Source organism: Jaculus jaculus, chromosome 1 (genome assembly GCF_020740685.1).
Source record: "Jaculus jaculus isolate mJacJac1 chromosome 1, mJacJac1.mat.Y.cur, whole genome shotgun sequence".
NCBI classification, from domain to species: domain Eukaryota; kingdom Metazoa; phylum Chordata; class Mammalia; order Rodentia; family Dipodidae; genus Jaculus; species Jaculus jaculus.
In genome coordinates, this window is record NC_059102.1 from 57712001 (window position 1) to 57735826 (window position 23826).

Genomic DNA, 23826 nt, shown 5'->3' on the forward strand with positions numbered 1-23826 from the left:
CTCCAGGACCCATGTTAACCAGATGCACAAGGGGGCGTCTGGAGTTTGTTTGCAGTGTCTGGAGGACTTGGCATGCCCCTTATCTGTCTCTCCCTCTTTCTCTGTCAAACAAACAAATAAATAAATAAAATCAAAATATTAAAAAATAAAGTGGATAAAGGTGTATACAACTTCTTGTTTCTGATAAAATAAGAATTTTCCTAAAAATAAAAATTTTCCTACAAAATAAAAATTTCCTAAAAAATAGAATCTTCAAAACAACTTTTATAAATGCCTAATAAAGAAGAGCCAGTTCAATCAAGTATATTTACCAATGCATCCAGCCATTTAAAAGCTGAAGAGAGGCTGGGGAGATGGCTTAGAGGTTAAGGCACTTGCCTGTGAAGCCTAACAACTCATGTTCAAGTTTCCAGGGTCCACGTATCCAGACGTAAGCACACGCGCCACAAGGAGCAGAAGACAAGCAATTAGAATTAGAGCAACAGAGAAAAAAAAAATGGACAGAGAAAGTAAATAAAAGTGAGCAGCAATAAAGAAGGGAGGATGTAAGGCAGCTTCAACTAAAGATAGGAAGAAAAGAGGAAGGCAAAGAAATGCAGCCAGAAAAAGAAAGAAACAAACAAAAACACAATCCCTACACTTGCCGGGCTGAGGAAGGGGGACAACCTGCCCTCCCCACCAGCCTGCAGTCTTTGGGAAAGCCTAACCCAAATAGCAACCAATAAACCGACAGATAAATAAACAGCTCCCCCAAATCAGTAAAGGGATGAAGAGAAGAGAACAGGATAATATGGTCCATTAAACTGGAATTGAGTATTAAATAAGGGAAGGGTAACAGTGAAGGAGGAGCAGAGTCTGCGTGTGCCCTTATATGGACAGGGTTACTGGCCCTCTCTCTGTGATCCATTCCAGTCTATAGCTGAGACCAGATTTCCACCTTACGGAGCACAGCACAGTTCAGACCCAAGGTTTCTCCCTCTAACTAGATGTATTCTGCAGGTCAGATCTCAAGAGCACAGTTCTGTGACACTTGCCGTGAGGTCCCAGTGTGGGTCTTCACAGGGAGGAATTTTTCCTCTAGGGCTGCCTGACTGCAGGCTCAGAAAGCATCTATTTTTTTTTTTAATGTTCATTCTTATTATTAACGACAACATTATTTTGTAAGGATGCATCATGTGTTGGTACCCTCTTTGCCCTCGTCCTTGCCCCCATTCCATTGGGGACGCTCCTCAGTGGGGTTGTGGTTTGCTGGCTTCCTGTCAGTGCTCTGGTCCAGTGCTGAGGGGAGAGGATTTTCTTAGCTCTACCTTACCAGGGCAGCTGCCATGGGGGTGGCTTTTGTTCCACTCCACTCTTTTCTCTTTCACTGATCTCAAATAGTCCATTACCAAAAATGCAATGCAATTTTTCTAAGGATCTCTCTGTCTTAAGCTATGGACCTAACACCCTGCAGTTTTACCTACTAGCCCTGGGAGCAGAGAACTCCCTGACTGAGGCTGAGCCCTCAAGAATGCGCTATGGAGTCTCTTGTTCTGCTTTCCAATTTCCTTTGTTCTTTATAGTCGGGTTTTTACCACCAATGTCCATTTTGTAAGATAACTGCTCCCTGGTTTATTCCAGGTGGATTCTAATAGCCCACTCATGGTATCATCTGCTATCTCCTCAATATAATGTTCAGATTCAAGCCACTCAGTATTCCTTCTATCCTTTCTTTCCTTCCTCTTTCCTTCCTCCCTTCCTTCCTTCTTTCATTCCTTCCTTTGGCAGAGAGAGATACAGAAAAGAGAAAGGGACAGAGAGAGATTGGGCATGGCAGGGCCTCTAGCCACTGCAAACAAACTCCAGATACATGAGCCACCTTATGCATCTTGCTATGTGGGTACTGGGGAATTGAACCTGGGTCCTTAGGCTTTACAGGCAAGCACCTTAACCATTAAACCACTTCTCTGGCCCTTAAAATTTTTTTCTTAGCCAGGCATGGTGGCACACACCTTAAATCCCAGCACTTGGGAGGCAGAGGTAGGAGGATCACTGAAGTTGAGGCCACCCTGAGACTACATAGTGACCTCCAGGTCAGCCTGAGCTAGAGTGAGACCCTACCTCAGAAAAAAAAAATTCTTTTTTGTCTTTCTATTTTTCATTAACCAACTCAACACTTACTTTATGCCATGTTTGTTTTATACTTGTGAGATAGAGTAGTGAAATAAATTGTCCTTATACATAGTATGTAAATAAATTAATACAGAAAGTATCCAGTGACAGAAAATTTTATCAGAGCAAAGTAAATAGAAAACAATAAGAGTGAGGGACTTTTGAGTATTGCCTTTTAAAACATATATATTTTTAAGGTATTTTATTTATTCATTTATTTATTTGAGAGAGAGAGAGAGAATAGGCACACCAGAGCTTCCAGCCACTGCAAACAAATTCCAGATGTATGTGCTACCTTGTACAATTGGCTTACATAAGTCCTGGGGAATTGAACCTAGGTCCTTTGGCTTTGCAGGCAAGCACCTTAACCACTAAGCCATCTCCCTAGCCTGAGTATTGCCTTTTATTGAGCTGTCGTGGGTGCTGTCTCCTACCCTGGAGTAGAACCACACAGCATTTGAGCAGGCGGGTTGTGAATGTCTGGACGAGCATTGATGCAGTCACTTTCTCTTTGCTGGAATGGAGCACCAAAAGCTGCCGATGGGAGGAAAGGCTTAGAGTCTCAAGGGGAAACCTCTATGATGGCAGGAACAAGCCTGGTACAGCGGAGCTGGACATCCCTTCCGCCACGGCAGCAAGAGAGTAAGCTGAGCTCTGGCAAGGGGAAGTTGGCTGTAATATCCCTAAACTCACAAACACACCTCCTCTAGCAAAGCTTCATCTCCCTAATTGTCACCAGCTAGGAACCAAGGACACTTGAGTTTATAGGAATCATCTGATTCAAATAGCCACCCGAGTGTTCTGAGCAGAGAATAGAAAATGCAAAGGTTCTGAGGCAGGGGCATGCTTGGTGTGTATAAGGAGCAGCAAGCCAGCCAGTGTGGCTGGAGTGGAGGGACTGAGGTGGAGAAGGAGAGGTGATGGGAGTCAGATCATGTGGGCCTCATGGTCTATGCTGAAGATTTTGAATTTATGCTGGGGTGGTAGAGGACAAGGGAAGTCAATGACATGATGTGCATTTTATTAGGATCATCTGGGCTGCTCATCCTGTAATTTTTAAAATGTGAGTGGTATCAGGTCACTTCTACTGCCTTAGGATGGTGAATGGGTTCTGATTGTATTTAATATGATTCAAGTTTTAACTTGGGCTTTCCCTTTACTCTGTGTTGCAACATTCTATTTCCTTCCTAATGTGGACGCAGTAGGAACTGTTATTATTATGATGTTGATTTGTCTATAACCTGTATCTTTCACTTGAAAAATTACACTCTGAGACAGTGTGTGTCTGTCTATAGTAAATCAGTCCACAGGCACTTTGTTTTGATTCTGTCTTGTGTGTGTATGTGTGTGACATATAACACATACATATTATATGAATATATGTTCTGTTTATTCCCTTATTGTCAGGTGGCTTGATGACTGACCTCTAGCATTGTGAGTGCTAGAATGACTTCACTGTCGGGCAGATGATAGTGCTTGGCTGGCGGCCACATTGCGTCCAAAGATGAATGAGCTGGAAAGGGAGGACAGATAATGTGAAGACTGCAAACTCCTACCCACTGGTTCTTCAGTGCGCTATGAGGCTCCGCATTTCTGTCATGCTTACCAGTGATGTGGGACAAATGTCATAAGGGTCATAGGGGGGCTTTAAAAACCATTGATCCCTGGGTCCCCCTTGCAGAAAAAAATGTAATTTAGTTATTCATGGTTGCAGTTTGAGTACTGGCACTTCAAAAACCTTCATAAGTGATACTCATTTGTAGAAAGCTCTTTTCTTCAGTGTCATAGACCAAATTTAGAGCCTTACACACATACTAGGCAAGTGTTCTATCACTGAGCTACATTCCTACCCCTGAACTTGTAGGAAGCTTTGAGAGCCACGGGAGTGAGTAAATGATCTCCATGTAAAAGTATAGTGGGTACTGTTCTTCAGAGATATTGCTCAATTTTTAAAAAATTATATTATTTTATTATCATTTATTGTTCTTATTAACAAGATATTTTGTACAGATACATCATGTGTTGGTACCCTCTTTCCTTCGTCCCTGAACCCATTCTTCTGTGGACCCTCCTCAGTGGGGTTGCAGGTATTCCCATGGGATTGTGGGAGCAGCAGTTATGTTTTGGGGGGAGGGAATGCTTCTGAGCATGATGTCTCAACCTGTGGCTCTTACAATCTTTCTGCCCCCTCTCCCGCAAAATTCCCCTGAGCTGTGTTGAGTGACTTTTAAGTCTACTTTAGTGATGAGCTCTTAGGAGCCTCTGGGTCTCTGCTTTGGTAGGTGTTGAGTGTCCTCAGGGACTGTCTCCCACATCCTGGCGCTGATTATCAGGAACATGGAAGCAGCGCTCCTGCTCGTCTCCCCAGTTCCCCTATGGTTTCAGCTGTGGTTTGGCTGAAGTGCAAGGGGTAGTTTATCTCCTTAGGTTTTACTACCTTCTGCAAAAGAAAAACATATTCTCCAATAGAGAGTGAAGTCAGCATCATTTAAATGGGATAAACATTATTAATTTATGGAGAATTTGATATATATAACCCGTCTTTTAGCCAAAGACTAGCAAAAGATTGACACTGGAGAGCATAATCTTTGTCTTCATAGGATTCTGACCTGGTTCCCAATTCCAGATGTGGGTTTCTTTACCAGGAGTGGATCTCTTAGCCAATCAGAAAACTATTGGTTACCCATTGAGGCTGTGTGTGACTATTGTATTGGCATGTACACCATGTCAGGGTGTTTGCTTCTGAGTAGCTTCGACCTCTGGTTGCTCAGATGGTTGTTGGACACTTATCCCCAGTAGCTCATGTAGTGCTTTCTAGCACTAGACGGGCCTCTGGGGGACTGGCTCATTTTTGGATTCCAGCCAAGTCTGCTCTGTGTCGACAGCATAAGGTATCTTCAGCAAAAGGGTCTTACCTTTTGCCTCAGGCAGGAAATCAAGTGCTTGGACAGAAACCTGTCTTGATTTGGGGGGACCCTGTAGGTCTCTCCAATCAACAGTTCATTGTGGGTATTGCTCAATTTTTAAAAAATTATGTTTTATAGGTATAGAAAGGTCTGTCAACACCCACAGATAGCCCAAAGATCTGTGTTTACCTTCTGGTTAGTTTCTCCAAGATCTCCAGGACATGGTGTCACATAGCTGAAGAGACAGAATTCCTCCTTTAGTTGAGGGCTTTCCCCAAGGAGTAAAGTCACATACACCTGCAACTGATGAATATTACCCCCCCCCCCCCATGTGTTAGCTCATTCTTGGACACATGAAGCAAGGGAAGCAGGGAAGCTCAACTCAAAATTTTTTTTAAAGTAATTTCTAGAAGCTTCATCATCATAGTTTCTAAGTCAGGACCAAAACTAAGAACTTATATGGGTCCAGCAAACCTGCTGGTCTTCAAAAGTATGTTTCAAAACTACTGATGCTCAATGATGCATAGCATACTTATAGGTTAGTAATGGAAAACTAGATGAGAGTGCCCCCGATAGGCTTGGAGACTTTGGGTGGAACAAACACTTCCAGACTTCCTCTATCTGTACTCTAACTGAAAGCCCACTTATCTACTTTGGCCAAGAAATGGATGTTGGAGTAATTTCCTACTGAAATGCCTTTAAGTCCATGAAACTTGGTTGATTGTTTTCCTGGATGGTTTAGATTGGACGACTGATTATTGGACAGAACGGCATCTTGTCAACGCCTGCGGTTTCCTGCATTATCAGGAAGATCAAGGCAGCTGGTGGGATCATCCTCACGGCCAGCCACTGTCCTGGCGGACCCGGGGGAGAGTTTGGAGTGAAGTTTAATGTCGCCAATGGAGGTATGTGCTGCTGATCATGCTTTTATTCTGATTTCTTTCCTCATGTATTTCATAGTCTTATCACGGTCCTCTGATGGCAGTAGGCAAGGCAGAGGAATTGGCTAAGAATAATCCAGTGAGGTGCCCAAGGTGATGTGATAAGGAGGTAAAATAATGGTCTCTCAGACACACTGTGTTGGTCTCTTGGTCTCTTTCACTCCTCAGCACAGTGAAGGGACTGGATAGAAGAGGACTCTGGATTTAATAGCTGAGACATCCTGAACGTCATTTATACCATTCCTCTTATTTTACAGATATGTGAATTGAAGCCCCGGGAGGCTGAGTTACTATTGAAGGTCACATGGTTGTTCAGAGACAGACAAATGGGTTTAGCTCAAGTCCTGGACTCCATGTAGACTTTTTTGGAAATCTACAGAATTATTTCCTTTGTGCCTTTGATCAGACCATCCTGAACACTTCAGATCTTGTTTATTTTTAGAAGCCAAGCAAGGCTGGGTCTAGTTCATTCTTAGATGGGGGAATTATTCCTTTTTTTCTTATATTTATTTAAATTTGCATTTGGAGATCCTAGTGAGGAGCAGGATGAATGTTTTCATAAACTGATTATACACTAAAGTAGGGAGAATTATACGGATCCATTATGATATTTTTCTATTTTACTAATTATTTTTTCCTCTCAGGATTTTAAGGTAAAATCCACAATGAAGACATTACATATATAATATATAATATAAATATATATAATATATATATTTAAAGACATATTCCTGCACATTTACAGTCATACATTATGTTACTTTTCTCATTACAGTGACTAAATTCCAGACAAGAAGCAATGGAAGGAAGGAAGGAAGGAAGGAAGGAGGGAGGGAGGAAGGCAAGGTTTGTTTGGATTCATAGTGTGGGATGACCGTACATCAAGGCAGGGAAGATATGGTGGCAAGAACGTGAGGCAACTGGTCGCACTGTGTCCACGGGCTGGGAGCAGTGAGAGGGATGAGTGCTGGCGCTCAGCTGGCTTCCTTCTTTCCCTCTTTTCATTCACTATGGGACTCCAGCCATGGAATGTGCTCCCCACATTCTGGCCCGATTTCCCTTCCTCAGTTAAACCTCTCCGGACACGCTCACAGGTATTCACAGGGGCGTGTCTCTTAGATGTCCAAAATCCAATGAAGTTGACAGTGAAGATAACCATTTCCTATATTTAACAAAAATAATACCAGTTCTGTAATATCATCTGAAACCTAGTTTCTAGCCACATTTTCTCACTGATCTTCAAAATGTTTTAATATTTGTTTTATTCCAGTGACGATGCATCTCAGAACCATGTATATGTTTAGTAAGGCTTTACAGTTTCTTTTTTAAAAAATTTATTTATTTAACAGAGAGAGAGAGAAAGAGAGAGAGGGGGGGGGGGAGAGAATGGGTGCACCAGGGCCTCCAGCTACTGCAAACAAACTCCAGACACATGTGCCTCCTCATGCATCTGGCTAACGTGGGTCCTGGGGAATTGAACCTGGGTCTTTTGGCTTTGCAGGCAAATGCCTTAACTGCTAAGCCGTCCCTCCAGCCCTACAATCTCTTTTAATCAATTACATTGCATCAGCATGTTTAACTGGAATATGTGCTAAATTTTAACAAAAATAGTTATTATTATTAGTATTCCTGCACCTGGGCAAAACAACACATTCTGAAGGGGAGTTTATCCTCTCTCCTTCCTTTCCCCATTATCTGAATAATACACTTGATTCATGTTCAGTGTTAAACATGCACACTCATTCCGTAACTATAGGAAACTACTGAAAATACTGACATGAGGAAGGAGCCAAAGCTTAATACTGCAGAACATCTCCAGACCACAGAGGTAGATACAAAGAGTGGAAAAAAGGAATAAAGGGTACATAAAGCACCTACACAGTAGTAAACTAAGTGGCAGCAGTCTTTACCTCTGATTCATAATCCAGTGTAGGAATGGATTTACCCCTCTAATTAAGATGTAGAGAGGCTGGATGAATATATACAGATGAGCCAACAATATTCTGCCTACAAGTACCCCATCATAGCTTGAAGAACACATATAGGCTAAAAGTGAAGGGGTGGACAAACATTTCTCATGGCAATATATATATATATATATATATATATATATATGTGGTATGTATATGGCTAAATTTATATAAAATACAGTTCCCGAGGATAACACTTGAGCTTGTCCATGCACACATGCACAGTTCACACATGTGAACATACACCCATGCACATGTGTCTATACACATGAACACATATGTAACCATGATGCATCCACACAAAAGGAATATGTTTTGTTTGTTATACTATATCAAAATATTATAATTTCAACATGTTATCAATATAAACTTATTAATGAAATCTATTACATATCTTATACTAATTTTTCAAAATTTAATATGTATTTTATAATTGGAGCAGTTTGACTAACCACATTTGCAGTACTCAGTAGTTCAGTGTGGCTGGTGGTGACTGTATTGGAGAATGCAGCCTCATGGACTGAGAAATGAAATGAGTCAAGAAACCATTGCTGTGCAGTGGGAAGTTAGGGTATATTTGGCAACTAAGATTCATTCACAAAACTATGTCTGAAGCCAGGCGTGGTGGTGCACGCCTTTAATCCCAGCACTCAGGAGGCAGAGGTAGGAGGATCACCATGAGTTCAATGCCACCCTGAGACTACCGAGTGAATTGCAGGTCAACCTGGGCTAAAGCAAGACCCTACCTCGAAAAACAAAAATTAAATAAGTAAAACAATTTTTTGGTGTTGGAGAGATGGCTTAGTGCCTAAGGTGCATGCCTGCAAAGCATAAGGACCCAGGTTTGATTCTCCAGGTCCCACATAAGCCAGGCACATGGTGGTGCATGCGTCTGGAGTTTGTTTGCACTGGCTAGAGGCCCTCACTCGCACTCATTCACTCACTGCCCCCCCCTCCCTCTCTCTGTCTCTAATTAAAACAAAACAAAACAAAACAAAACCTCTGTCTGCCTTTTATGTTTTAGATTTTTCAATGGATTTACTTATTTGTCTCTCAACATCCTGCAAAAAATATCAAAAGTGGCCTGTATTAAGATATGCACATTATCTCTCTTCTTCTTCCCCATTATTATTCACTCTTCTGGCTTTGTATCCCACCATGTTACCTATGCTACGCTGCTGTTTCAAAACAAAACAAAACAAAACAAAACAAGGCTGGGGAGACGGCTTAGCAGTTAAGGCACTTGCCTGCAAAGCTAAAGGACGTAGATTCAATTCCCCAGGACCCATGTAAGCCAGATGCACAAGGTGGCACATACATCTGGAGTTTGTTTGCAGCAGCTGGAGGCCCTGGAATGCCCATTCTCTTTCTCTCTCTCTCTCTCTGCTTCTTTTTCTCAAATAAGTAAATAAAAATATTTTATTAAAAGCAATGGAAGATATGTACATTGCAAAAAGAAAACCAAGGAGACCAATTATGGCTTTCATGTCAGTTCATTTAAAGTCTTTACTCCTTCACTGTTGTCAACTTGACCTTCTGAGAAATGCATCAGATATTTAATAGAGAGTGTGAATTGGAAAAAAATAACTAATTTACCTGGATAAGTTCACATATCACACCGACGAGACACAGAGCTGGGAGTAGACGATTTTTTTTCCTCTAGGTGCACTTGGGAAGCTGTGGTTCAAATCTGGAAAGCCTCACTTCTGTCAAATCCATATCCTGTTTGTGTCTCATATCCTGAATGAAGCCGATTACATAACTGGGTCTCCCTAGCAGGTGTGAAACTATTTTTAGGGTATGGGACTCATTGCTTAGGAGTGGCTTAAAAAAAACAAACATGTGGGTTGTTAGTCTACACAGAACAGGTGAGGCCGATCGGATTTCTTCCACTGTGCGTGAATACAACATAAGGAATACCAGGCTAATTGAACTGCGAAGGTTTTTCATTGTTTGGAGGACAAATGAATCTTTCTCCTCTCTGGTCTAGGAGGCCAGTGACATTTCTCTGATTGAAATTCCTCAGAGTTTAAGACAAATGTATTTTGGATGTTCACATTTTAGGCCCTGCTCCAGATGTTGTCTCAGACAAAATCTATCAGATCAGCAAAACTATTGAGGAATACGCCATATGTCCTGATCTTCGAATTGACCTATCTCGACTAGGAAGACAAGAATTTGACCTGGAGAACAAATTCAAACCTTTCAGAGGTATCAGAATGCACGTATTTTGAAGTCCAAAAAACCCCATTGGTGGGACTAACTTCTAAGTGGGGTGCATATGGTGGAAGCTGGGTATGCGCTGGGGGTGTGGGCCTCTCTCTAAGTGGGGTGCATATGGTGGAAACTGGGTATGCGCTGGGGGTGTGGGCCTCTCTTTAAGTGTGGTGCACATGGTGGAAGCTGGGTATGCCCTGGGAGTATGGGCCTCTCTAAGTGGGGTGCATGTGGTGGAAGCTGGGTGTGTGCTGGGGGTGTGGGACTCTCTGGCTGGCGCTCAGTGGCTTCTGTACCCCTGGAAGTCACTAAATTATCACTATGAGGAGTTCCTGGATAAGCAGGTGGAAAGTGTGTGGTGTGGAACAATGAGAGCAGCCAAGTACTCTGAACTGGACACTTTCAAAGCCATTCCCAAGTTCTTTATCATCATTTTCAGTGTAGAAAAGTTTTGTGGTTGACTCCAGTACAGCATCCCTGGAATAGCTTATGAATTGCCAGAACTTGTCTTGGGATAGTTACTAGGGTGAGGATACCAGTATTGCTTAGCTGAAAAGAACATTACTGGGACTGGAGAGATGGCTAAGTGGGTAAAGGGCTTGCTGCACAAGCATGAGGATCTGAGTTCGGGTCCCTGAAAGACACACAAAACTGGGCACATTGGCACATACCTGTGATTCAACACTAGGGAGGCAGAGACAGGAGGATCACTCGGGCTTGCTGGCTAGCTAGTCCAAATGAACCAGTGAGCTCTAGGATCAGCAAAAAAACCCTGTCTTAAAAATAACGTGGAGAGTGACTGAGGAAGATACCTGACGTTGACCTCCGGCCGCTACATACACAAACATGCATGTGCATATACACCCATGCACACATATGTGCAGCCCCCCATGAACACATACATGCATATGTACAAAACACATACATATGCACTCCCAAGAAAAAGAGCATTTAATAAGCTTGTGGGGATCTTAAGCTTAGCCATGGGAGGTAGCATTTCTTTTATAAGATAGATAGACCCATGTAGTCCACTTGACTTTATGCACAATGGATGACTGCATGGCTATACCACTATTCTAGGAGAGTTTACAAAGCAATTCAGTATTTATGTAAATGGTTCAAGATTTCAAGAACCAATCTAGGCATAGTGGCACACAAACCCCAGCACTTGGTAGACTGAGGCAGGAGGATAATACATTTGAAGCTAGTCAGGACTACATAGAGCAACCTCATCTCAAAAACAAAAAGAACCAGAACAAGGTTGATAGATGTTCTTATATTACATAGTAGGGAAAACTTATGAAGCCAGGTGTGGTGGCATGTGCCTTTAATCCCAGCACTCAGGAGGCAGAGGTAGGAGGAGACTAAAGAGTGAGTTGTAGGTCAACCTGGGCTAGATAGAGACACTACCTCAAAAAACCAAAAATAAAAATAAAAAATTTAAAAAGAAACTTATGAGGAACTCTTAGGAGCATTATTTTATAGATTCATTTTGAGCCATATAACATTGACTGATACTATGCATTTGGACTTCAGCTTCATTTTTTTCTATTGCAATCCCATAGAAGGCACTTAGATAGTAATAGAAAAAATATGTTTTATTTTTTTAGTTTCCTTACAAGATTGAATGTAGTACGTGTTACATTGGTATTCTTATTTTATAAGTACTTTAATTTGTTTAAAAAGATAAAATAGGGGACTGGGGAAATGGCTTAGCAGTTATGGCATTGGCCTGTGAAGCCTAAGGATCTGGGTTCGATTCCCCAGGACCCACGCAAGCCAGATGCACAAGGGGGCACATATATCTGGAGTTCATATGTAGTGGCTAGAGGCCCTGACATGCCCATTCTCTCTTTCTCTCTCATAAATAAATAAATAAAATATTAAAAAGATAAAATATTACCAAGCATGGTGGCACATGCCTTTAATCCCAGCACTTGAGAGGCAGAGGTAGGAGGATCGCTGTGAGTTCGAAGCCACCCTGAGACTACATAGTGAATTCCAGGTCAACCTGGGCTAGAGTGAGACTACCTTGAAAAACCAAAAAAAAAAAAAAAAAAAAAAAAAAAAAAAAAAAAAAAGACAGGCTATTGTGGCTGCATGATATTTTATAAGCAGAGGGAAGTCATAGCACTGGGCTACTGATTCCAAGTCTTGAAAAGTTTTGAGTCAGTTATTTGCTTTGCTTAGCTGGTGAGCAGACATTTATCGAAAGCCACGTGATTGTCACTGGAAGCATCATGCCTGCTTTTATTAATCTAGTTAGGAGCACTGCTGTGGACACATGTGCCCAGACAGAATCTCTAGACATCTTTGGGCAAGGAATGTGTTACAGGAAACCAAGTAACATGCTTGACTCTATATGTTTGGAAGGATGGGCTGGAAGATGAGCAAGAAATACCAGGCATTGCCAATGGGAAGAAATCATATGTATTTTGTTTTGTATCTTCATAATTTTTTGCACATGTGTATGTGGGTATGCACATATGTATAAGTGCATGTATGTGCGTATGTTCTTATATGTGGAAGCCAGAAGATAACCTCAGGTGTTGTTCCTTAGGAACACTGCCCACCTCCTTATTTTCTTTCTTTCTTTTTTTTTTTTTTTTTGTTGTTTGTTTTGTGAGGTAGGGTTTCCACTCTAGCCCAGTTTGACCTGGAACTCACTATGTAGTCTCAGGCTGGCCTCAAACTCACGACGATCCTGTTACTTCTGCCTCACAAGTGCTGGGACTAAAGCTGTGCGCCACCACACCTGGCGTTTTTTTGTTTTTTTTTTTTGATGCTGTTGTTTTGTTTTGCTTTTTTGAGGTAGGATCTTGCTCTAGCCCAGGCTGACCTGTAATTCACTGTGTAGTCTCAGGCTAGTCTCTAACTCACAGTGATACTCCTACTTTAGCCTCCTGAGTGCTGGGATTAAAGGTGTGGACAGTCATTCTTAGAGGAGAGAACAAGAAAGAGAGAGAGAGAGAGGGAGAGAGAGTGAGAGGGAGAGAGAGAGAGAGAATGGAGAATGGGCATATCTGGGCCTCTAGCTGTTGCAAATGAACTCCAGACGCATACACCACTTTGGGTCCTTTAGCTTTGCAAGCAAATGTCTTAGCTGCTAAGCCATTTCTCCAGCCCTTGTAGGACTTTTTGCTTTGATTTGTGATTTTTGTCTACAAACAGACTTCCTGTCCAGGTAGCTTGTGGGGGTATAATGGGATTGTGATGAGAGTTGCATATTGTTGGGGTGGTTAACTCTTTTTATACACTGTTGAGTCTCTTTCCTGCTTTCCTCTTCATTTTCCAATTGCCAGTGGAGATTGTGGATCCTGTGGACATCTATCTCAACCTCCTTCGGACCATCTTTGACTTTAATGCCATCAAGAGTCTGCTGACTGGGCCCAACCAGCTGAAGATCCGTATTGATGCCATGCATGGAGGTGAGCTCATGATTTCCCACTCATAGTGGCTGAGAAATGTTGGCACCTTTACATGCTCAGGTATATAGAATGCTCCAGAAATTGTCAGGGCCCTTCATTTCTTTTTTTCCTTTTTTTTTGGTATAAATGAAAAAAGAAGTTTAACAAATGAATTAGAACCATTTCTGGAAGAGTGTGAAGAGAATTAAGGCTACTTATTTATTGATTGTTGATAATGCAACATGGAATAAATTAAACAACTGAATGAAGTTTATTGTGAAAAAAATTGATTCCTGGGGCTGGGAAGATGGCTCAGTGGTTAAAAGTACTTTATTGCAAAGCCTTCCAGCTGCCCTGGTTCAATTCCCAAGCTACACACTTAAACCTGGATGTGAAAAGTGGAACAAACAACTCACGTTTGTTTGCAGCAATAAGATACTATGGCATGTCCCAACCTTCCATGGAAATAAATTAATTAATAAATATTTTTAAAAATTAAAAATAATCTACTACCAACTCCTTTCTTTTCTCAGTTGCCTAGTTTCCAGAGTCAACTTTTTTTTTCTTTTTTTTTGAGGAAGGGTCTTGTTCTAGCCCAGGCTGACCCGTAATTAACTATGTAGTCTCAGGCTGGCCTTAAACTCACAGTTATCTTCCTAGACCTCTGCCTCCTGTGTGCTGGGATTAAAGGCATGTACCACTATGCCTGGCTACAGTCAACTTTTTCAACCCCTTTAGTAATTTCTTTTAGTATTTATCTCCTGTCACTGAATACAATGAACATTTAGGTCTTCATTGGTGTCTCAGTGTTTTTAAAGATTATTTTGATATATCTATTTGAGAATGAGAGAGAGAAAGAGAGAGGAGAGAGAGAGAGAGAGAGAATGAGAATGGGCACACCAGGGCCACCAGCCACTGCGAACACACCCCAGACACATGTGCCATCTTGTGCATGTGGTTTATGTGGGTCCTGGGGACTTGAACCTGGGTCCTTTGGCTTTGCAGGCAAGTGCCTTAACCACTAAGAAATCTTACCAGCCTGGCACTTGAGGTTTTAAAGTGACTGTCTTTATACTGGACCTTTGTTTAATCTTTCCCTCTCGCCATCCCCTGGCATCTACTGATGTTCCTTCTGCCTTCATAGTTTTGTCTTTTCCAGAAAGCAAATAAATGGAAACATAAAATTTATAATTTTTTGCCTCAAGTTTCATTCTTTTTTTAAATATGTACTTATGGTGTATTATCAGTAATTGTTCTTTGTTTCTGCCGAGTAGTATTCCACTCTATTCATTTACCGTAGGTCGTTTATCCTTTTACTGCTTGATAGAAACCAGCCCTCCCTCCACCTCAGTTCTCAGCTACTACAAATCACGGTGCTGTGAATGTTCTCTGTGGGAACTTATGTTTCCATTTGCCCTGTGTAAATGCTGGGGAGTAGGATTACTGAGTGGTAATAGATGTATGTTGTATTACAATTCAAGAAACTCAACTGTGTCCATGTGGCTGTACCGTTTCCACCACCTGCATGGTTCCTCGGGTTCTTTGCGTCCCATAGCCCTTTCCACGTCACCCGGTAGATCCATCTTGTCCATTTCTCTTAAGATGCTATGGGCATATTTGTAAAGTTGCTTCCCCCATATCAGTTCTGTTTCCTTTAGTTTCTCTTTTCATTTCAGGCTTATATTAAGTATGAATACATTTTATGTTTAAATGAACCCCCCCAAAATCTGTTAGGAGCTGAGTAAGCTGTGGGTCCTCCCTGGGCTGGGGTCTAGGGGCCTGTGACTGGGCTGCTTTACTCTTTCCTGTTGGGCTGATCATATCCCCAGGAGAAGCGCTGTCATGTCTTCGTATCATCCAGCCCAGAGAAAAGACAAGTTGCTCTTTCTCAGTCATTTGAACATTACTTCTGGGTTTGCACCTCATTGCCGATCTTCTACTGCACGGCCCTCTCTGAGTCGATCATGCTGACTGGGCTCAAGGACACAGACCGACCAGTTAGACCTACGTCACCTACCTAGCCTTAGGGGAAGTGGGATTTAGCCAGACCCCAATCCTTTGGATTGAGCTTAGGAAAGGATGTGGTTTTCTAAAAGAAACCAACTACAGTTACTAGAGGAAGGCACATGGATCGTGGCGGATGAGTTCACTATTTGAGAAGTGTGTTATGCTGGGAAAACGCAGCAAAGCTTCGGTGCGCATGCATCTCAGCTCACAGGAGCACGTGGCAGCCCTCAAACACACTCTTTGTTCTGTCTTGGCCTCTTCCTTCTTGCTCATGATGTCTTTTATCTGAATGCCTCCCATCATACCACTTCTGTAAAATTTATATGTTTTCTTCAAGTCCTTCCAAAATGCTGCCTCCTTTGGGAAGTGTCTGTCACTTACAGTCATTCCTTCTCTCTAATTATTTCAAATGTGTGCATTGGATGACACCTCTCTTTTGGTCTTTCCTCTCCAATCACTTATCTGTAGATTTGACTCATCCCACTGTTAGGCGAAGGGCTAAGGAATGGACAAAGTATAACCTTTACATGCCTTCAATATCATCCTTTCAGTGCTAGGCATTCCATTCCATGGAACTGGAAAACACTCTTGCTTAACGCTTACTTTGAAAAACATGCTTAATTTCATAAAAAGCTTCAGAGGGTTAGAGCATTTAATGATGCTTTTGGAAATATTCAAACAATTGCATAAAGAGAATTGCTGAAACCCTTAATGCTTTTGTGTAGATAGATAGATAGATAGATAGATAGATAGATAGATAGATAGAGCACTACGTACATGAAAAACCATCATATGGTTGATTTCATTAAGGCAATACTTCAGAAAACCACAAGGAAAAATGTTCACCCAATGGGATTATCAACTCCATCTTTTATCTGCTTAACAGTATACTGTGAACATGGTAGATGTTCAACAAACAGAAATTGATATGAATGTTATTTTACATTTGTGGGTTGAAAAAGACTATAGATTGTATCTTTTATTTTCTTCTGGACTATTAGATGGTCTTTGTTGTTCTGACCAGCACAAAATACCAAGTATTTTATATTTACTGTGCATCTTTTCTCAGTTATGGGACCCTATGTAAGGAAAGTTCTGTGTGATGAGCTGGGGGCCCCGGCTAACTCTGCAATAAACTGTGTCCCACTGGAAGACTTTGGTGGGCAGCATCCGGACCCAAATCTGACTTATGCAACCACCCTTCTGGAAGCCATGAAGGGAGGGGAATATGGATTTGGAGCAGCCTTTGATGCTGATGGGGTAAGTTGGAGACTTCTCAGCCCGCTGACCCTTTTACCACGTGCTAACCACACATGGGAGACCAGGGGTTAGTGAGCACATCTGGAACGGACATGCCCAGCCATGTGGCCCCGCATCTGCTCTCTTGTTTAGTGGCTAGACACTGGCTTGAAATAGTCGCTTCTTTTCCTAGTTTTAGATGAACATGTTATGAAGAAGTTCTTTCTTTCTTTCTTTTTTTAAAATCTCATGCAGTAAATTGTATTTACAGCTGGTGGTGTTGAAAGGACTATGTTAAAGCACCAGCTATTTACCAGTAACTGCTGCCCAGGGAGGGGAGAGTTAACTGTGGAGTCCACTGAGGCAGTGGCAGCCATGCCTGCTCCTCAACAGGTGGAACCCATTCCAGCTGTGTCAAGATTCTGGGCCCCTGAGACTGAGATTTACTTAGCTTTCCATGCTCTCTGTGGCCTCCTTCAGTCTTCGGTATTTAAATGGAAGAAAGAAGCAGGTGCTGACGACGGGAACATGCTTCCGCCTGACCATTTCCCCACATTCCTTCCCACAGGACCGGTACATGATCCTAGGCCAAAATGGCTTCTTCGTGAGTCCTTCTGACTCCCTGGCCATCATCGCCGCCAATCTCTCTTGCATTCCATATTTCCGTCAGATGGGAGTCCGAGGATTTGGGCGAAGTATGCCAACCAGCACAGCCCTAGACAAGTAAGCAAGGATGTCACTCTGAAGCACTCTGTGGCAGGCCTCTGATGCCACTGTCCCTTCGCCAGCAGCTGGCCCTCATCCTCCCTACACCCCTGGAAACGTGTTGGCAGCCTGATGGAGATGCGGTGCGGTGTAACCCCGTGGAGAGCGAGCTGAGCTGAGCTGGGCTCTTGTTCTTGTTTGATCTTTATTCCATATATTTCTTATCTGCAACACGGGGATGATGACAGTGTTGTCCTTTCATGGATTGTTATGGTGTCTGCATGAGGTGATAATTTCTGTCACCACAGTGTGGGTGCCTATTCTAAGCGTCGCATAAATATACTATACGCTCCTTTGTTGCCAGCTTTTCATGCATCCACACCCATTTAACAGAACACTTGGAACATGGTAGTGGTTCATGCGATGACTGGTTCTATTTTTTTTTTTAAAGAAATGTTTTCCTTTTTCTTCACACCTTTTTTTAAAATTTTTATGTATTTTTTATTTGAGAGCGACAGACACAGAGAGAAAGACAGATAGAGGGAGAGAGAGAGAATGGGCGCACCAGGGCTTCCAGCCTCTGCAAACGAACTCCAGATGCGTGCGCCCCCTTGTGCATCTGGCTAACGTGGGACCTGGGGAACCGAGCCTCGAACCGGGGTCCTTAGGCTTCACAGGCAAGCGCTTAACCGCTAAGCCATCTCTCCAGCCCTGGTTCTAACTATTGATGATTCTCTCCCAGAAGCCTGAATGCTAAAGTACTTGTGTGTGTGTGTGTGTGTGTGTGTGTGTGTATGTGTTTGGACATATTTTTATTACTCCTGGATAAATATCTATAGGTAGATGCTGATTAAAGAGTAGTTATAATTCAATAATCTGCCAAACTGTTTTCCACATTACACTCTTAGCAATGCTTGAGATTGCTAGTTGCTTCCTATTCCATCAACATTACTTTTGAGAGTAGACTTTTTCCCCATACTAGAGTATGCAAAATATTATTTTATCCTGGCTTCAATTTGCACCATCCCAATAACTAGTGATTCTGAATGCCTTTTCATCTGCTTATCAGCTGTCTGTGGTCAGCTTTCATTATATATCCACTCAAAATGTTCTTGTGCATATTTAAAGCTGGGTTCATTGTCTTGTTGTTCACTCGTAGTGGTTGTTCATATTTTCTAGGTTAGGCTTTTGTCAATATTTGTGCTGCAGGTATTTTCTCTGCCTTTTGCTTGTTTTTAATCTCTTTATTAATACCTTTTGATGAGCAGAAGTTCTAAGTTTTGATGAAATTCAGCTTATGAATTTTTTTCTTATGATTAATAATACTGTTACTATTTATGCTTTTCTCCTTTATGAGAAATATTTGCTTACTTTGAGGCGAGAAAGAGAGAAAGATGTTTTCCTTTCAGAATAATTACAGTTCTAACTTTTTAAGGAATATATATATATAGATATATATATATATATGTATGTATGATAACAGGTTATACTCTTTTATCCCCTCACTCCTATTTTTGTTTCCCTGGGGCCCTCATGAGTGGGGTTCTGGTATTCACCATGGGATCATGATGGCCTCAGTCAGTGGGAGCTGGTGGGGGGACTGGTAGTTCTAACTTTCGCATTTACATCTTTGATGATATTCAGTTCATTTTTACACATAGTGTAAGGTAGTAGTTGAGGATTTTTTTTTTTTTTTGGCCATATTCAGTACCTTGAACCCTACTAGTTGAAAGAATTTTCTTTCCCCTGAATAGTCTTAGTCTCTGTTAAAGATTGTTTGATTTACATGTGAATCTATTTCAGGAGTTTTTATTCTGTCCCATCATTTTGGGGGGAGATTCTTATGGAAATATTACATTGAAATCAGGCAAACCCTCAAATACTTTTTCTCCTAGGTCCTATGCATTTCTATATACATCTTAGAATCAGGGTGCCAGTTCATGAGAGCCTGTTGAAATTTTGACCCCAACTGTATTGAATCTACAGAGCCATCCGTGTGGAGAATGGACATGCATTGTAATTATATCAAGCTCTCCATTCCATGAACCTGGTGTATTTTTCTAGATAGGCTTTCTTCAGTTTTTCTTACATATGTTTTGAAGTTTTTAGTACAGATGTCTTGAAATTTTTGTTGAATTCATTTCTATCTTCTGTACTTTGTCCCTGTTGTAAATGAAGTAAGTTTATAAATGTAATTTTCCAGTTGCTTACTGAGAATAACTAACAGTATAATTAAGTTTTGTATTCTTCCATGAGAAGGGAGGGGAATCACTTTCTTTCTGGGTCCCTCTCAGTCTTCTCTTGTCCCGGTGCTGTTGATATGAAGCCCATGACGGTGAACCAAACCAGCTTCAAACTCTTACCTACACTTGATCTTAGAGCCTAGAAGCGATAAAACTCTTACCTACTAGGGTCCAAGAACAGGATGATTCAGTTCGCATACAAGCATTCTTATGTTCTTTTTTTATAAAAAGGAAACAATACAGTGGTAGCATTCAAAGCAAAAAATGGACCATCTCTTGAAGTTGAGAACTTGGAGTCAGATAAGCTCCCGAGTGCTATGTTAAATCACTTCATATTATTAGGATTGTATTTAATGATAACCTTCTACATATACCTAATTTTAGAATTTAGAAAGAATTTTCATATACTTCTTTTGATCTGGTAATAATGTTGTGAAGAAGTTGAGGCAGTTGTTCTCTCTCCATATTAATAATGAACCAAAATCAAAATCAAGGGGCTTGCATAGGTGCCAAAGCTAATCAGAAACGGGCAGGCTTTGACACTGCTGTATGTCGACAGTACTACAATATAGCTTCCTATTGCAGCTTCTCCGGGAACCACAGGGCCCCAGAGGAAGCAGTTGAGAATATTATCCAATGCTTTTTCCCTGCTGGGTACCTAGTGGCTTTCCAAACCATAGCCAGGAGAGGCTGGTTTTATTCTGACAACAAAAACCATTTGTCCTCTTTTCTGGTGGAAATTTCCCAGTCCTTCTCGATTTCACTTCACTCCCCCCTTTCCAATCAATCTCTGTTTCAGTCAGAAACCAGAGGCCTCGCTTAGAAATTTCACAAAGGACCTGTTCTGATATGTAAGTGACCATTTAAAAGGATTATTCATGCTTGCTGGTTGGGATTCAGAATTCTGTGGGCCTTGGACGTGGCCATTTGTTTTGGGCATTAAATCTGCCGAGTAGCTCCCCCGTGGATTCCCATGATGGACACTTTATAAGCCTCTTTCTTCCTACGTAAAATAGATGAGGTTTCAAAATATTGTCACAGCTTCCCAAATCGCTTATTAATTTGGAAATTAATGAGATCATAAGACTGTGTCTTTAGATAATAATCGTGGAGCAGTTGAGAGTATCAAATGGTCCACTTGCCTGAACTCCTGGATAGCAGGATAAGGTTGGGTGGGGGACAGAGTGCACCTTTGGAACTGATGAATTACCCAGACTTTCATTGTTCACAGATAAGTGTTGTTCCCTGAGGGCAGATTTTTAGTGTCTTTTGTTTCTACTCTCACAGTGTCACTAAAACAAAGATTCCACTAACCCCTGCATAATAAAGTTTCAGCTTTGAACATGGCATTCTTTTGGGGCTCTGTCATTCTGCACACATCTGATTTGTGGCTGCACATGAGTCCCGTTGCTGAAAACATTTTGTTTCAGATGATTTGGGAAGTACCGCACATTCACAGTGTATTATGGCCCAAGGTCTTCTCCACCCCACATGGAGGTATTAAATAATCCTCGGTGTCATCATCCTTCAGTAATATTTATGAAGAGTCCATCTGTGCTTGGATGAGTGCCCAATGCTGTGCAAAACAAGCAAACACAGGAGCCTGGGCCTTCTCACTAGGGATACTTAGGCCCACGCACGAGGCTAGCCTCCTTGAGACCGTCTGAAGGAGCCAGCTCTGAGAAGTGTTTTGACTATGCAAAGGAGGCCTTAGCAGGTCCATACCCATAAACATGGCAGTGAGGGGATTAATACCCACCTACTCTCTCTCTTTGCTCTTTGCGATATCCACCGCTGTGTTCGCCACTTACCAGAAAATATTTACAAGAGCCTCCTATATCCTACAGAAGATCCCCTGCTATGGGTAGAACCCATCGTCTAATGGGGAAGACAAAATAACCGGTAAAGAAAAAAATTAGAAATCAAATTGTAATTGGCTTGGGGGACCTGAACTTGGTAGAGCAAAACTTGGTGGGGCTGGAGTGTCCTGCTTAGAGAGGGTAGTGAGGGAAGGACTCTCAGGAGGTCATCAGACACATGCAGCTGGCCCTGGCTGTGAGGCTGGGATCAGAGATGGCCCATGTAACACATATGAAAATACTTATCCCTGAGACTGTGGTCTGCTGCCGTTCACTGCCAATCCCCAATCTAAAATATGTGCTGAAGCTATCTTGATCACGTTCAGATGGTTGTTGGAATTCAGACAGTGTTAATCCTGCAAGTATGCAACTATCTACTCATCTGTGGTGACCCTGATGCTTGTCACAGCCCTCAGATCTGCGCTGTTTCATCTCCTAGATCAGTCATGACATACATGGTGATGCGGGACATTGTCATGTTAGTACCTAATTACTCAGGTTCCATAGATTGCTCTTGCTATAGAATGATTGGAAGCATTTTATCTCACTTGATAAATATGGCCATGTTCCCGACCTAAAAGTAGAGCAAAGCAAAAAAGCCACTTACAGCAATTATTGTCATAAAACTCTTCGCATGTGATTTTGTTAGGATCAAAGCAGAAAAACAAAACAAAACAAAAAAGCCTCCAAAGGGGTGTACCAAAGAGGATCTAGTAGTCCGTTCCTCCGTGACTTTTGGAGTTTTCTTAACTTCATGTCTCTGGGACTTCCAGAAGTTGTTAGTCCTTTGGGACTGATGGGTCAGGGATCAGGGAAGGCCAGCTTAGAGAAGTGCAGAGTTGTGATAATGGGGTGTCGGGCAGGAGTAGAACTTACCAGGGAGGGAGAAATACCAAACTTTTCTCTTTGCTCTCCCCATTCTCCTGCCGCCTTTCTATTAACCAGACCCATCTGGAAGCTGGAGGGTATCCCAGGGAACTCTGTTCTATAAGAAGCAGGGTATTCATCTCTGAGTCTCAGCTCCTCTCCTCTCTGAGGGACATCAGGCATAGACAATTGAGCTAGCTGTCTCATCACTCATCATTCCTTTCATAATTGACCTAATGGAAGACCCATTGTTTCTCCAAAATATGTACAGTTTCTTTAAAATTTTTCTTTTTCAGAGCTGAGGCTCAAACTCAGGTCCTTCAAGCATACTGGGCAAGTATGTTACTACTGGGTTATACCCAAGCCTGGAAGACCTATTTCTTATTTCTTAAAAAAAAACAACACACGTTTGTCTTTTAATACTTGTCTTTTACGACTTTAAAAAGAATATATTTGGGGCTGGAGAGATGGCTTAGCAGTTAAGCGCTTGCCCGTGAAGCCTGAGGACCCCGGTTCGAGGCTCGATTCCCCAACCCACGTTAGCCAGATGCACAAGGGGGCGCACGTGTCTGGAGTTTGTTTGTAGTGGCTGGAGGCCCTGGCGTGCCCATTCTCTCTCTCTCTCTCTCTCTCTCTCTCTCTCTCTCTCTCTCTCTCTCGGTCTGCCTCTTTCTCTCTCTGTTTGTCCCTCTCAAATAAATAAATAAAAATAAACAAAAAAAAATTAAAAATAATTTATTTGTCTTTTCTATAACTAACTATAACAGACAACTAAAATGTGTTTAGATACTCTATTTCAGTATGTTGTTTTAGTTGCATGCATTTTAATTGTGATGAGCAATTTTTATTTGACTTCTTACTTTTTTTCCACTGAAGTCTCTGGATGCTCTTGATGGCCCTGTGGGACTGAAAGTGCTACACAGCTGCCCTTGGCGCGTCTGTGGCATTTGTCTCTCAGTTTCTTCCTGATGCACAGTGAGACCGTCTCACTTTTTACCATGATGATCGGTTCTGCTGAGGCCCCGTGTGGGGATGTGAGAGGATGTTACTGCGCTGTGCACTCAGGAGCAGAGTGGCTGGCTCAGGGGGGTCTCTCCCTACCCTCATTAATTCTGTGGGAATACAGTGAGACTCCTGCTGGCTTCCCCACTGGCTCTGTTTCTGTATCTTCAAATCCAGGCCAGAACTTTATGATGTCTGAATTTCTAATTTTTCCCATGTAAAACAGATAAGAGCAACATGGCACTGCTATTTTAAGTTTCCACATCTATTGCTAAGGCGTTGAAGAACTTCTTCATATGCTTAAGGGACTTG

General features: G+C 42.0%; 1 protein-coding gene across 1 annotated transcript in view; it reads left to right on the forward strand.

Moving 5' to 3' along the window:
• Pgm5 (phosphoglucomutase 5) overlaps positions 1-23826 on the forward strand; it is a 174103-nt gene that overhangs the window by 21482 nt on the left and 128795 nt on the right. The window contains exons 2-6 of the mRNA XM_004653149.2: positions 5800-5962; positions 10033-10179; positions 13488-13613; positions 16669-16859; positions 17407-17561. Of these exons, the coding sequence (XP_004653206.1) occupies positions 5800-5962; positions 10033-10179; positions 13488-13613; positions 16669-16859; positions 17407-17561 (782 nt within the window). The remainder of the gene's footprint in view (positions 1-5799; positions 5963-10032; positions 10180-13487; positions 13614-16668; positions 16860-17406; positions 17562-23826) is intronic.